Genomic DNA, 16,383 nt, shown 5'->3' with positions numbered 1-16,383 from the left:
GCTCGATAGTGGGTTCATGCCTCCATTAAATCTGGGACAGTGACAGAAAGTTCTAAGGTTGTGGATGTGCTGTTGCCACTAGGGATAAAACATTGATGCTATGTCCGAGGATGTAGTTATTGATTACATTACGCACCATACTTAATGCAATTGTCTGTTGTTTTAAACTTAATACTGGAAGGGGTTCGGATGATAACCTGAAGGTGGACTTTTTAGGCATAGATGCATGTTGGATAGCGGTCTATGTACTTTGTCGTAATGCCCAATTAAATCTCACTATACTCATCATATCATGTATGTGCATGGTCATGCCCTCTCTATTTGTCAATTGCCCAACTGTAATTTGTTCACCCAACATGCTATTTATCTTATGGGAGAGACACCTCTAGTGAACTGTGGACCCCGGTCCATTCTTTTACATCGAATACAATATACTGCAATACTTGTTCTACTGTTTTCTGCAAACAAGCATCATCCACACTATACATCTAATCCTTTGTTACAGCAAGCCGGTGAGATTGACAACCTCACTGTTTCGTTGGGGCAAAGTACTTTGGTTGTGTTGTGCAGGTTCCACGTTGGCGCCGGAATCCCTGGTGTTGCGCCGCACTACATCTCGCCGCCATCAACCTTCAACGTGCTTCTTGGCTCCTACTGGTTCGATAAACCTTGGTTTCTTCTGAGGAAAAACTTGCCGCTATACGCATCACACCTTCCTCTAGGGGTTCCCAACGGACGCGTGCTGTATGCGTATCAAGGCTCCAGCCGGCGGGGACGCGATAGCCCGGTGGGCAAGGGTAGTTCGAGGCGCAAAGCTCCTCCACCTGCTGGTAGGTTAGAGTGGGTGCAGTGGAAGCCATGAGAGAGTGATGAGAGATTGTAGAGATGTGATAATGCTGGCCAAGCCGGGCTACATATATGTAGTGACAAATGGCGGGAAAAATGGGAGCGGGAAGACAGGAGGCGGGAAGAAAGTGGCGGGAAGAAAGAGGCGGGAAGAAATTGGCGGAAAGAAATTGGCGGGAAGAAAGAGGCGGGAAGAAAGAGGCGGGAAAGAACTGGCGGGAAGACAGGCCGGGGAGAACTTATGGGAAGACAGAGGTGGCCGGGAAGAACTGGTGGGAAGCGGGGGGCAGGAATACAGATGAGGGAAGAAATTGGTTTTTCTGATTTTTTGATATATTATTTGTATTTTTAACATTTTGAATTGAATTAGGTTTATTTTTCTGATTTTTTGATATACTATTTGTATTTTTAATATTTTGAATTGAATTAGTTTTATTTTCTGATTTTTTTGATATATTATTTGTATTTTTAACATTTTGAATTGAATTAGTTTTACTTTTCTTAATATTTTGATATACTATTTGTATTTTTAACATTTTGAATTGAATTAGTTTTATTTTTCTGTTTTTTTGATATATTATTTGTATTTTTAACATTTTGAATTGAATTAGTTTTACTTTTCTTAATTTTTTGATATACTATTTGTATTTTTAACAATTTGAAAAAAAAGTATTTTCAAAAATACCTTTAGTCGCGGTTGGCCTCCCCAACCGCGACTAAAGGGTATTCTCCGCGGGAAACGAAATTCGGGCGAAAAAACCCTTTAGTCGCGGTTGGGGTGGCCAACCGCGACTAAAGGTACCCCTTTAGTCGCAGTTGGCGACCCAAACCGCGACTAAAGGGTCGCCCTATAAAATCGCGTAGGCGCGAACGGCCGCGCCATTCTCTTCATCTCCGCCGATTCTGCAGAGACGATCCACGCCGCCGCGCCCGGTTACGCCGTCCGCCGCGCCGACGCTGTGTTGTTGCCGGCGCGCCCAAAGACGCCGTGTCGCCGCCACGCCCTTGACGCCGTGTCGCCGCCGCGCTCGACGCCGTCCTCGCCGCACCCTCTCGCGACCGCCGCCGCGCTCGTCGTCGTCGCTGCCGCCACAAGCCCTCGCCGCGGAGTACGTGTTGCGCCCGCTCATCCCCGCCGGCGCCGCTCTTCCCTGGCGTCGGATTTTCCCGGCCAGCCGCCGCGCCGCAGGCGCTCAGCTTCCCCGCTGGTGCCGCCAGTATACGGGCGCGCGCGCGCCACACGCAGAGAGGAAGGGGCGCGCTCCACAGTACACGGGCGGTCAGCGCCCATCTCTCAATTTTTTTTGTTTTTTTTTACTTAACAAAAATTGAAACTTAACAATAAGATTGTGTAAAAAAAACTAAAATTTGACTTGAAAAAACTAAAAAATCTCCTTCATTTCTTTTTTACTTAATAAAAATTTACTTAATAAAAAATGAACTAAAATTTTGACTTAATAAAAATTGACTTAATAAATTTTTTGACTTAATAAAAATTGACTTAATAATTTTTTTTTGACTTAATAAAAATTGACTTTATAAAAAATGAACTAAAATTTCACTTTGAAGATTTATGCTTTTTAGACTTTGTTTTATATTTGATGGAGTATTATACATGTTATACTACCTCTATTCATAAAAATGTAACGCCGTCAACGCGCCAACGCGCTCGTCCTCGCCTCCCTCTTCCGCGACACCCTCTCCCACCCCTTCCTCGCTCCCTCCTTTTGCCACCGCCCTTTCGCCACCGCCACCGGTTTCTCGGTCACTTTTAAAATAACTTAACAAAAGTTTGTCAATTTTAAAATAACAAAAATAACTTAACCACCGCGCGTATACGGAGGGGGCAGCGCTCGTCGCCACCTCCGTATACGCGCGGTGTTTTTTTTGGGATCAAGAGGGGCGGCGAGGGTTATGTGTCCTCGGCACCGCCACCGCCCTTTCGCCACCGCCACCGGTCTCTCGGTCACGCGGTCACTGCGTCCCCCCTCTCGCCTCCCTCGTCGCCCTCTCTCTTTATATGTAGAAGAGATGTGATAATGCATATACACAATTAATTTGTTTTTACTACATGTTTTCAGGACTGACATATGGCGGACGATAGAGCTGACCCGATTATGGACAACTTTGATCCGGACGCTGAAGACCATATGTTCGGCATCATAAACGGTGATATTCTATATGTGCCGACCGAACAAGAGGAAGATGATATCTCTTCTTATCTGAACCTTGACGGTGAAGATGAAGGTCGTCAGCAAGATGATGCCGAACAAACGTCGATAAACGACGATCTTCAAATGGAAGTAGCAACCACCTCCGGCGCCGAGGTATATATATACATTGAGCCTCTGGTGATACAAACTAACTGATTTGAATAAATATGTGTGTACTAACGCGCTCGACTCTCTTTCTTATTTTAGCCCTCGGCCGGATCATCGAAACAATCGAGTACGTCGTCAAAGCGTGGCGCAACCAAGACGATGAAACAAGGAGAAACATGCACCATCGAGGTTGTCGACAGTGCAACCGGCAGGCCGCTGGAGCCCCGCAAGAACGCCACCAAGTTTGTCAACCAATGCGGAGCCGTTGTTAGAGACAACGTCTCGATCACCGTCCAGGAGTGGAATGAGCCAAAGAAGGCACGAATTGATTTCACTTTTGTCGATAAGAGAACAAAAAAAGATTGCTTCAAGAAGCTTATGGAACATTTCGTTCTACCTCCGGAATACAACAAATTCGATGAGGAGGGTAACAAGATTGAGGAAAACAAGGAGAGGAGGAGGCTAGTCAAACAGTTCGCTCTTCATAAGATGTCCGACGCATTCCGGAAATTCAAGCAAAATCTAGCCCATGACTTTGTCAAGCAGAACAAGACTCCGGCTTTCAAAGGACAATATGAGAAACTGAAACATGATTGGCCAGAATTTGTGAAGCAAAAGAAATCGGAGCAGTTCATTCAAATATCGAAAAAAAATAAGGAAAATGCGGCTAAGAAGGAGTACAATCATATTATGGGGCCAGGAGGGTATCACCTTTGGGAGCCTAGGTGGGAGAAGATGGAGAACGAGCTGAGGGCGCGAGGAATCCGTCCAGGTACATAGGGATGGGACCCAAGGACCAAAAGCTGGTGGTACGGGCATGGGGGAACGCTGAACCCGGAGACATGAGAGTGTGTTTACCGGGGCAAAATAATTAAACCCACCCAAGCCCTTATTGACGCAATGAGGGATGCTCAAGAGGGGAAGATCAAGTTCAACAGAGAGAACGACGCGCTGACAAAAGCGCTCGGGAATCCTGAACACGGAGGACGTGTACGAGATATGGGGCACATTCCGTGGAAAATAGGGTTCTCACAGAACGATGACCCGTACGGTTACAGAAGCCGTAAGAGAAAGTTGGATCGGGAAGCAGATGTTGTGGCGCGGTTGGCATCGGAAATGGATGTGATGAAGAAAACCGTGAGTGTACTAGTAGCCGAAAGAGATGCAGCTCGGGCGCAGCATGAAGATCATCCAGCGGATCTCGGAAGCCAGCAGCGGAGAAGCAGCGTGGCTTCCACGGAGGCCCCACCGGCTGGTGCACATGCACCGACGATCGAAATTACTGCACCGGAGCCTCTGGCGGTCGAAATTACTGCACCGGAGCCTCCTCGCTACCCCGTGGACGATATAAAGGAGATGAAAGAATGCCATCTGTATTATCCTATCGGGAACATGTCCATGAAGGTAGCCATCGGCAGTGCTTTACCATGTTTACCTGGAGCACTCCACCACAACAACCCCATTCAAGATGGCTATGCTCGTGTCACGGTGGAGGACATAGTCCAAGGGTTTGAGGACCTGGACATTGACATTGCTACACCTGAAGGGGAGAGAAGACTTGGAGATGTCAAGCGCCATTTCATTCTATGGCAAAAGAAGTTTATCAAGTTTCCAGGCGAGGCGCCAAGGACAACAAGTCCACCCCCCTACGGTGGTGGCGGTGGCGGTGGTGGTGGTGGTGGTGCTTCACCTACACCTCCTTCACGTCAGCCGCCGCCGCCCCCCAATTCACCTCCGGCGGGTAAGCAGCCGCCGCCCCCTAGTCCGCCCCGGGCGGGTAAGCAGACGCCGCCCCCCAATCCACCTCCGGCGAAGAAGCAGAAGCAGTCCTGGAGTATTAACCCGGACCCTTATGTACCTAAGATAACAAAGGTACCGGAGCCATCACTGAAGCCTCTCCCCACGAGGCCTTGGGAACGTACTGCCGAGGAAGTCGACACGGCCGCGACTGCTGATTATGAGAAATGGAAGGCGAACTGCAAGAAGAAAAGAGAGCCCGAGCCCAAGCCAGTATTTTCTGATGAGCAAAAGAAGTGGGCTAAGTCATTTTTGAACGAACCGTCCCAAGCCGCGAAGAATCTGCCTGACGACTATGCACGTGAACTTCGTAAGCAGGCACTCATGTTGAAGGAGAAGAGAGAGCGGGGGGAGGCCGAGAAAACGGAATTAGAAAGTAAAAAAAAGCGGGAAACGAGTTGCCCAGCTCGGGGAACAAAGTAAACAATCGATTGCTCCGCTTATAGTGAAAGCCGCCGGTCCGGATGCCCCCGATATCATAGAAGCTGCGGCAGCACAGGGATTGACTGTAACGAGTGCCAGAGAACAAGCAGCCAACTTAGGTATTACTCTTCGTGAACTGTTAGGCCTTGATGAGGCGCCAGTGAAGGAGGTAGTAATTACATATGTGAAGAATGGGCCTCTCATCGAGCCTGCGCAGGAAGAGGATCTACCTCCACAAATGAAAGGTCTGCTGAAATGGTACAAGGGTTACATAAAAAATAAAAACACCAAAGAATATATTTATGCGGAAGTTAGATATGAGCATCACTTCAAACATTACTATGTACAAATTCATCTGAGTGAATTGTTCCAGCTTTTCAATCTGCGCGAGCTCGATAAATCTATCATCAGTTGCTACGTTCTGTAAGTGATTTATTTCTACCCCATCTCGTTCATATTGCCTGCACTATATATATGTCCTAACTATATTGTTGTGTCCGCTATTATACATGCAGAATGAAGATTAAGGAATGCAGAGTAAGGAACATCCATGATGTTGGGTTCATTGACCCACACATCGTTAATGGATATATGTTAGGGCATCACCCCGCCGACGTGGAGGCAGACCTGTTGCAGTTTCTTACAAAGCAGGAACTCAAAAGTGATATTCTATTTCCTTACCATTTTGGGTGAGTGTTTCTGTCTTGAGCACATTCTCTTTTGTTTACTCCATGCATGGTATGTGGCCGGCTAATCGATGAGTTATGCATGACGTACTGTGCATGTATCGTGTCCGCAGGTTTCACTGGATTCTGCTAGTAATTAAAGTTGACACCTCAGAATGTCTCGTCCACGACTCTCTGACTCTGGATTCAAATCTTTGGGGCGGCATGAGAAGAATGCTACAGAAGTAATTATTTTCATTCATTTGCGCTCTATATCGATCGGCCTATTTCGTTCATTTCCTAAGCTTCAAGTAACTAATAACTCTCTTGTTCATTTAATTTTCTTTGCCTCGTAGGGTTTGGAGACGGTTCTCAGATCAAAAGGTCGGTGATTTCAAAAAAGAGCTAGAATTCAAAAGGTCAAAGGCTAAGAATGGTGGCGATATTCAGCCAGCGGGGACCAATCTATGTGGATACTATGTCTGTGAGATGATCCGGAGATACACCTCTGAGCGGGTTCCGAGTGATACCAATGCTCAGAGGAATAACCTCCGGATGATGCTTAGTCCAGAAGCTCGCTTCCGACCACTTCAAGAGGAACTAGCTGGATGGTTCGGGAGGGAAGTCCTCCATCCTAAAGGAGAACACTGATGGCGTGTAACTCACACGTTCGTTGGGAACCCCAAGAGGAAGGTATGATGCGCACAGCAGCAAGTTTTCCCTCAGAAAGAAACCAAGGTTTATCGAACCAGGAGGAGCCAAGAAGCACGTTGAAGGTTGATGGCGGCGGGATGTAGTGCGACGCAACACCAGGGATTCCGGCGCCAACGTGGAACCTGCACAACACAACCAAAGTACTTTGCTCCAACGAAACAGTGAGGTTGTCAATCTCACCGGCTTGCTGTAACAAAGGATTAACCGTATTGTGTGGAAGATGATTGTTTGCAGAAAACAGTAGATTGTATTTCAGTATAGAGAATTGGACCGGGGTCCACAGTTCACTAGAGGTGTCTCTCCCATAAGATAAACAGCATGTTGGGTGAACAAATTACAGTTGGGCAATTGACAAATAAAGAGGGCATGACCATGCACATACATATTATGATGAGTATAGTGAGATTTAATTGGGCATTACGACAAAGTACATAGACCGTCATCCAGCATGCATCTATGCCTAAAAAGTCCACCTTCAGGTTATCATCCGAACCCCCTCCAGTATTAAGTTGCTAACAACAGACAATTGCATTAAGTATTGCGCGTAATGTAATTAGTGACTACATCCTTGAACATAGCACCAATGTTTTATCCCTAGTGGCAACAGCACATCCATAACCTTAGAGGTTCTTGTCACCCCTCCAGATTCACGGAGACATGAACCCACTATCGAGCATAAATACTCCCTCTTGGAGTTACTAGCATCAACTTGGCCAGAGCATCTACTAATAACGGAGAGCATGCAAGATCATAAACAACACATAGACATAACTTTGATAATCAACATAACAAGTATTCTCTATTCATCGGATCCCAACAAACGCAACATATAGAATTACAGATAGATGATCTTGATCATGTTAGGCAGCTCACAAGATCCGACAATTAAGCACAATGGGGAGAAGACAACCATCTAGCTACTGCTATGGACCCATAGTCCAGGGGTAGACTACTCACTCATCACTCCGGAGGCGACCATGGCGGTGTAGAGTCCTCCGGGAGATGATTCCCCTCTCCGGCAGGGTGCCGGAGGCGATCTCCTGGCTCCCACGAGATGCGCTCGGCGGCGGGGGCGTCTCTGGCAGGTTTTCCGTATCGTGGCTCTCAGCATCGGGGGTTTCGCGACGGAGGCTTTAAGTAGGCGGAAGGGCAGGTCAGGAGGCGGCACGAGGGGCCCACACCACAGGGCCGCGCGGCCAAGGGGGGGCCGCGCCGCCCTAGGGTGTGGCCACCTCGTGGCCCCACTTCGTCTCCTCTTCGGTCTTCTGGAAGCTTCGTGGCAAAATAGGACCCTGGGCGTTGATTTCGTCCAATTCCGAGAATATTTCGTTACTAGGATTTCTGAAACCAAAAACAGCAGAAAACAAAGAATCGGCACTTCGGCATCTTGTTAATAGGTTAGTTCCAGAAAATGCACGAATATGACATAAAGTGTGCATAAAACATGTAGATAACATCAATAATGTGGCATGGAACACAAGAAATTATCGATACGTTGGAGACGTATCAAACACCATTACGAGGACGTAGAACTTTATATGCATTAAATTATGTATGGAAACTTGTTCAAAATTGTATATGGTCATCCGATGATATTGAATATATATTGTATATTCCTCTTGAATTCTTTTTGGTTCTAATTTCAAATTTGTTTGAAATTGTACATCCATATGCATGTATGTAGTACCGTAGAATATGTGAAACTCCTTCAAAATTAAAATAAAGCACAAAAGAAATAAAACAATACAAATTAAACAGAAAACAGGTTTAGGGGGGCAGGTTTAGGGGGGGGGGGGGGGGCTAAAACCCAAAACCTGCGGCGGCCTTTAGTCGCGGTTGGCCAGAAGAACCGCGACTAAAGGTCCTCCGCCCCGACGGCCGCCTGGCGCCCACGTGGACGGGCCTTTAGTCGCGGTTCTTAAGCAACCGCGACTAAAGGGGGGGGCTTTAGTCGCGCTCATTTGGTCGCGGTTGCGCAACCGCGACTAATGGCAGTTGCGAACCGCGACCAAAGGCCCTTTTTCCACCAGTGCTATAAGCAAGATGTCATGTCATCTATAGCTAACATGTAGCCAATAAGTACAATAATTGGCTATAAGCATGTACTACTTTCTCAATAGATGACCCATCTTTTATTCACACAACATGTCTAGGAGCATGTGATAGAGCTAGCTCTTGCATGACTAGGACTAATTGTACCTGCTCTTAAAGGTGGTGCTGGTCTAGATTCGAAGCCATAAAAACTTTGCTACACAGGTTTTTGTCCTAGCATAGGCTATGGGGCTATCTTCCTCCATTCCACGCATGTTATATGTGAGCATGGTGTTTCGACTTCCAGCAGCTTGGGCAAGTGCGGATGGAAGCACTGAATGAGTTTGGTATCTTATCTTTCAGGGTGAATATCCAAGCTTTGATCTTAGTTAGTTGTACCTGGCATTGATTGTTAAGGTGATGTTGATCGATAAGGCTGCACGGATTTACTCCCACCTTGCTTACGAGAGGAGGCCATGACGAGCTTATAAGGAAGAGATTCCCTCCTCCCTTCAGTCCGGGCTTTTGAGATGGAGTGGGCTCTCAGCTAAATGTTGGACCGTGGGTGCAAAAACGTCTAGAATGTGGGTTGAGTGCTAGGCTGACCCAAGTGGGCGCTAACAATAACCTTGTTGGAACTATTGTTTTCACTACCTAAACTTTCTTCAAGGTTAAAATCGAAGATCTTTGATAGGCGACAATGATGAATTGTTTCCCTTTTTTGGAAGTGTTGTTTTTGGAGAATGTGAACTCAGGTTCTTGTCTTTGGCGGTGGTTTGCGCTGCAGCTGCAAAGAACTGGACTCCGGTGGTTGACTTTGGCGGTGGTTTGCGCTGCACGGGGGGGGGGGGGGGGGGCACACATTTTTTTGGTGCTTCATGTAGGAGCTGAATGTATTTGGTACCTCAAGGATACCAGTATATTCCTTTTGTCAAAAAGAAATTAATAGTATCGATTCCCGGTTCTCTTTCCAAGCCCAACTATCCAAATACTGTCATGCAAGAAACGGCACGATGGAGTCAACTTCATGTGAGCAGCAAATAAGTGAACTAGCGTGTTTAACTTAACAAATGACTAGATAAGATGCAAGTCCCGTAGATGAGTGCAACGATTCGATCGTGTTCCATGCAATCTTCAAGGCCAGTAGAAAACACAAGCGGTAGTTAAATTCAGGGCGTCAGCGAAATCTAGACTCTAGAACAAGCGAGCGCGGGCGTTGGGCCGGCGTCGGTCGCGTCATGGCGAGTACGTGCTAGCTGCTGCTAGTAGCTTGCAAGCGAAAGAATGGCACCACAGAGTCTCTGCTGCCCGGCGGAGCAGGGCACCCATCCCATCATTCTCCATCAACTGGTGTGTCGATCCGGGGCCATGCACTGAATGTCTGAACCTGCGGCAGGCGACGACATGTCTCGGTCGTTCCATGTCACCGTGCTAGACGACTCATGGCCTGAATTCCTGCATCGAATTATCGTGCTTTGAATGGTTGCTCTGGCCTCTGGGAGAAAGACGCTGCGTGGCCGAGAATGATGATTGTCCGTGATGATAGCGGAATAGATCGGAGCCGCTACGAACCAACAACCCATACTCTTCGAGAACAAGCCACCATTGTCGGGATCACCGTACATGAGCGGCAAATATTCCTTCCAAAAGCTTGGGCGATCGGCTCGCCGTTGGTGGCGGTCACTGTTCAGTGTTCACTGGTCCCGGACATGAGGCAGGATGAGATGCCCATCGAGCTAAAGAAGATCGATATAGATACAGACAGGACTCCGCATGCTCGCCGGCCGGTTGACCGCCGGTGGAGGCGACCCGTGGCCGAGATGATAAGCCACACCCAGTGCATTGGGGCCGCCAAACAAAGCACAAAGGGCTCCAGTGGGCTAGCTGGGCGGCGGTGCCCGAGATCGGCGAATCGCCTCCCAAATCCCTCGGAAAAGGCGAGGCGGACGCGTCTGGAAAAGCCTCGCGCGCGCGTGCCTTTCCCCCGTCGTCGTGGTACGGACGACATGGATGGATCTGGATGGATGGTACTCTTGTAGTCTTGTCTCTTGTGGCTTTCGGTCGAGCCGGGCACGCTTTGCTTGCAAGATCACCGGCCTCTCCGACCTGCCATGGAAGCTTCTTCAGCGCTGGTGCGCTTCTTTCTTTTCCAGCTGAGTACGTACGTGGCTGGCTAGGCTGGAACGACCGCCTCTGTCTCTCTGCTTGCAGTCAGAAATATGGGCGCAAGAAACCCTTGTTTTTTTTTTCTACGAGAAACAAGATTGTGATTATGGTAGTGCGACCCGCTTTTCATTTCGTGGACCTTGAAAGTTTTATCCCTTGAGTTCTGTTTTACAATTTCACTGCCTTTCTTTCACACCACAAGGAAACGTCTTTCGTGGATCTTGGAGGGTTTTTGTCTTTGATATTTTTTTACTCAAATGCATCTGATGGCTCCCATGGCGGCAGATGGTTTGCTTTTTTTTTTACAGCCGACTGTAGCCTAGCGTTTGCTTTTTAGAATGTGTGAAGATGTAACTTATTAAGGCAGTATTCAGCCATGACTGAAAGTGCAAATTAAGGCACTCTTCGCATTTCAATAACAATTTAAATTATTATTCAATTCATTTTCCAAAACGATCTAAATGAAAAAAACACACCAATACAGGAACATAGATCCAATCTACTGCCTCCTTTGTACTCCCTCCGTCCACCAATAAGTGTATTTCTAGCTTTTGTACTAAGTCAAACAGATTTTTGATTCCATAGACAAGATGCAGTCTAAATAATATGGTTTTTCTTTTTATGTTCCTTTTTCTTTTCTATTTCTGCTTTTTTTAGAAATTATTTTTCCAGAAGAACAAATTTTTAAAAGTATTATTTTGGATCTGAACTTTTTTAGTTTTGACCTTCTTTATATTTTTTAAAAAATATGAACAAAATTTAAAAATCTAGGTATTTTAAAATTTCGAATAATATACCAAAATCATGAGTTTTAAATTTGAAACAAATAAAAACTAAAATTTTACACAAAATGAACACTATTAATTTTAAAAATTTGAACGATTTTCAAATTTAAACATTTTCAAAATTGAATGTTTCAAATCTAAACATTTTCCAAAACTGAAATTTTCTGGATTTAAATATTTTTAAACAGAAAAACTGAAACGAGAAAACGGAATAAAGAAACAGGAAAAAATAAAAAATAAAAGAAACAACGAAAAACAGAAGAAAAAATCGTGAGCGCTGGTATGTGAGCATATAGGATTCACCTTAACGTGTCAGCGAAGCATAAATCTTCCATGACCTGCCTGCCCCACACAAGTCTCAACCCAACTCGGAAGGCCGAAGAGAGGGCGATGCCAAGTTCCGTAGCATAGGACGTACGAACAGCGGCACGGAGTGCGCCGCGCACTGGCGACTGCAAACGTCTCACGCACGCACGACGCAATCACGCAAGTCCTATAAGGCAGGTGCCAGTGCATCACCCTACTTTCACCTCACTCTCACCCCACGGTACCAGTGCACGGGTTATAGTGCCAGCTCTTACTTCTCTCTCCTCCACATCACCATTTCTTTTTCAGATTAAGACATTCAAAATAATGCAAGAAAATTACCCCCTCCCTCTCGCCCGCGCTCTCGCCCCGACCTGCCAGCGCTACCACCTCGCTCTCGCCCCCCACTCGCCCCCCTCTCGGCGCCAGCGCGGGCGGCAGCCGGGCGGTAGCGGGCGCTACCGCCGGGCGGTGGATCCACCGCCCCGCGCTGCCGTCTCGCCGCCCTCTCGCCCGCCTCTCGCCCCGTCGCGGGCGGTAACGCCCCTGCTCCAGCCCGCGTTGGCACCAGCCTAAGAACCACCGCAGCTGCCGCGAACCACATCGCACCACACACCTCTCACTTGGCTCTAGCTAGCGCAGCATCAGCAGCAAGCAGCAAGCACGGCGAGAGCTCGGCTGCAGCTGGACCGCCGGCGATGCAGGGTGAGGAGAAGAAGGGGAAGGTGAAGAAGGGGTGGCTGGCGGTGATGGTCGACGAGGACCAGCGGCGGTTCGTCATCCCCATCGCCTACCTCTACCACCCGCTCTTCCGCCGGCTGCTGGAGGCAGCGCGGGACACCTACGGCTACCACTCGTCCGGTCCCCTGCGCCTCCCTTGCTCCGTCGACGAGTTCCCCCGCCTGCGCGCGCTCGTCGAGCGGGACACGCACTCGTACTCGTCGTCGCACCTCGTGCACATGGCCCCGTGCACCCGCGCTAAGGTCACGTCGTGGTCGATGATCGGCTGTGAGCACGACGATGGTGAGCACCAGAGAGCGTGCGCTGGACTACGCTCATCTGCCGATACGGATACATGCGTGTACCATGTAGAGAGGATAGGGTAGGTGATTAGTCTGGGATACTGCTTCTGATTTTGGTTTTGGCCTTCCGTTTCTTCCGATGTTTGCACATGCATGTATACTAGATCGATTTATACCGATGTATATATAATTGACATTTGGATTCACAGGCGTCGTAGCCAGGCTTAACGACAGACATACTTGAATTGCTCAATTCCCCTCTCTTTTGCAAACTTGAAGACCAAACTAAACAAGGTCGAGATCGGAATGAATGGCAAACAGGGCATGCAACAAGATGAGGGTCGACTCGACAGGCACCAGGCAGACGTCAAGTTGATAAAAGTGCGTGCGGAACAACATAATAAAGAACGGATTTTGAGAAGGCCTTTGATAAGCTTGATCACTCTTTTATACTTGAAGTTCTTGAGAAAAAAGGTTTTGGACAGAAATGGTGTTCATGGGTTAAGCAGATACTTGCCTCTGCAACCTCTTCAGTTATGTTAAATAGAATACTTGGTTCTTTGTTCAAATGTAGGAGAGGGGTCAGACAGGGGGAACCCCTCTCTCCTTTGCTATTTGTTCTTGCAGCAGATATTTTGCAAACCATGGTTAATCATGCAATGAGAGAAAACTATCTTCACAGGCCTTTGGTTCTTCAATGCTCCTCTTCTTTCCCAATAGTGCAATATGCAGATGATACCCTTGTTATAATGCAAGCAGATGTTCCTCAGTTAATTTTCTTAAAGGGTTTGCTTCAGAGATTTGAGGAGGCTACTGGTCTAAGAGTCAATTATGAGAAATCCAATCTGGTTCCCATTAATATTCCTGATGATAGAGTGAACTTATACACCTCTGCTCTTAATTGTCAACTTGGAAACCTTCCTTTCATATATCTTGGATTTCCTCTTAGTATCTCCAAGCCACCAAAGGAATACTTTATGCCACTAATTAATATAGTGTGTGTGTGTGCAGAGAAGATTACCCTCTTGTGATATGTACCTTAATTATGGAAGCAAGTTAAGACTGGTTAATTTAGTACTTTCTTCCTTGCCAACTTTCTCTATGAGTACACTTAAACTGTATCAGTGGGTTTTGGATGAATGTGAAAAATACAGAAGGTACTGCTTATGGAAGAATAAGGACCTCAATAGTAAGACTCCTCCTTTAGCCTCATGGGATATGGTTTGTTGTCCCAAAGCTCAAGGAGGTTTGGGTGTTCTCAATTTGACAGTTCAGAATAATTGTCTTTTAATTAAACATATCCATAAGTTTTATAACAAAGACAATATTCCTTGGATACATTTGGTATGGGAGTCTTACTATCATCATGCCCTTCCACCCCTTAGACACAGACATATTTCCTTCTGGTGGAGAGATTGTCTGAAAAACCTTGATCTTTACAAGGTAAAAGCATCATGCACACTGAACAGTGGGGAGACTGTACTTCTTTGGACAGATTTATGGAGTACTGAAGTTTTATCTACAAAATGGCCTTACCTCTTGTTGCGGTCAGAAACCCACCGGCGAGCAACGACGGGCAACACAGGAGAGCCGGGAGCAACTTAGGGCTGCGGCTGGCCCTGGTCCCTCCGAGCGACGGCCCGCAAAGACTCCGGCACGCACGTCCGATGCTGGTGCAAGGGCGTGCCACCTGACCTATACCTGGTCAAGAAGGTGATGGAGATGCCTCGCTTAGTTTCCTGCATGGCATACACGTAAACATTAAATGCGAGCCTCGATCGGCTCTCAGGTTGTCCTGTGAATCGGCTCAAGGAGCCGATCCACCCATGATTCGCACGAGGTGTACGAATATATGGTGGTCCTGCTTGATCAAGATAAAGCTAAAACGATCTACGACGATTTAGGGTTTTCACCGCATGATCGGAACGTCCTACTCGTGATTGAGCCTCGCGGCCGCGCACGGTGATCGTAAGCCGGTCCTAGACAGGGCCTAAAAACCAACACGAGGTTGATCCCCGGAACATCCTGTCTAGGGCTAGCAAACTACACCCTACGCGCCGCTGGATCCTTCAACCCTTTGTAAGGCCTAACTATGCAGATATTAAACTAATCCTTGAAGAACAAGGAGCAACCATAACGGATCGGATCTACTAAATAATGATCAAGCGGGGTGCCGCCCCTACGCCTAAGATAGGCGTAAGGGCGGCTAGATGTCTAAGGGTTGCACGACGATAGCATATGATACGAAGAACAATGCTAACCCTAACACATCTAAGATAACTACGTTGCTCGCCATCAAAAAGGCTTCAGTACGAGCAACGCATGAACGGCGAATAAACTTGTACTGCCTAGATCGCAAGATGCGATCTAGGCAGCATGATGCTTACCCGGAAGAAACCCTCGAGACAAGGGAGTTGGCGATGCGCCTAGATTGGTTTGTGGTGAACGTGATTGTTGTTTATTTCATAAACCCTAGATACATATTTATAGTCCGTAGACTTTCTAACGTGGGAATAATCCCAACCGTGCACGAGCCAAACTCTAACTAACCGACACGTAATCTACTATATTACAGATACACGGGCAAACAAGCCCAAACTTTGCATATAAGGCCGATTCACGTATATTCTTCCATGTATATTCTTCAAGCCCATCTTGATCGCGGCCCACCTCTGACTCGGTCAAATTCTGGTGATAACACATGCCCCCCTGGTTTTGGAATTGACAATTCCAAAATCACTCTGCTTTTCTTTGTCGGGTCATGTCGTGGCAGAACCGTCGCAGTATCCTTCATCATGATGCCTTGCCTTCTCAACTTCTCCGCGTGACCTGGCAGTTTTTTTTAGGCACCACTTCCTCGAAAACTGCTGTGGCATTGAATTTCCACTATATCCCCTTTTATTTAACCGCTCCAAACAGTTCGCTTCTGCATCCCCTTCGCATTAGCACTCCCAAAAGCCCTCCTGTGCCACCATGTCTTCTTCCTCCTCTGCCTCATCGGATCTTTCCACCCAATCCTCCTCCTCCCGCGAGCCGACGCCGGAGTGGAAACCGGAGGAGGCCCATGCGGCCAATATCCGCCGCGCCATCGAGGCCGGGGAGGAATCCAGCCATGATTTCTCCGTCTGGTCTGAGGACGACAAGTCCTCGACCGACGGGGAAAGTGACCTCCGCTTCCTCGCCGACGGGGAAACGGAGGAGGAGAGCGATGACGATCGCTTCTCCTGCGATGACTTCACCTCCCCCGAGGAGGAGGAGGAGGAGAAAGAGGAGGAGGATGACACCTCCTCCGACGAGCCGCCGGCCA

The 16,383-nt window shown here is 47.5% G+C and overlaps 1 protein-coding gene across 1 annotated transcript; it reads left to right on the top strand.

The window, feature by feature from the left end:
- The first annotated feature begins 12,667 nt into the window (after positions 1 to 12,667).
- On the top strand, positions 12,668 to 13,160 carry LOC127309294 (auxin-induced protein 10A5-like). The gene has a single exon (XM_051340197.2). It carries the CDS (start codon positions 12,753 to 12,755, stop codon positions 13,158 to 13,160), a length of 408 nt encoding a protein of 135 aa, XP_051196157.1. The 5' UTR covers positions 12,668 to 12,752.
- Positions 13,161 to 16,383: the final 3,223 nt, after the last annotated feature.

This window comes from Lolium perenne, chromosome 6 (genome assembly GCF_019359855.2).
Source record: "Lolium perenne isolate Kyuss_39 chromosome 6, Kyuss_2.0, whole genome shotgun sequence".
NCBI lineage: Eukaryota > Viridiplantae > Streptophyta > Magnoliopsida > Poales > Poaceae > Lolium > Lolium perenne.
This window is presented reverse-complemented; position numbering and strand designations above follow the sequence as displayed.

Bases quoted from the DNA above. Each gene is read 5' to 3' on its own strand.
- LOC127309294 (XM_051340197.2), top strand. From the start codon at position 12,753: ATGCAGGGTGAGGAGAAGAAGGGGAAGGTGAAGAAGGGGTGGCTGGCG.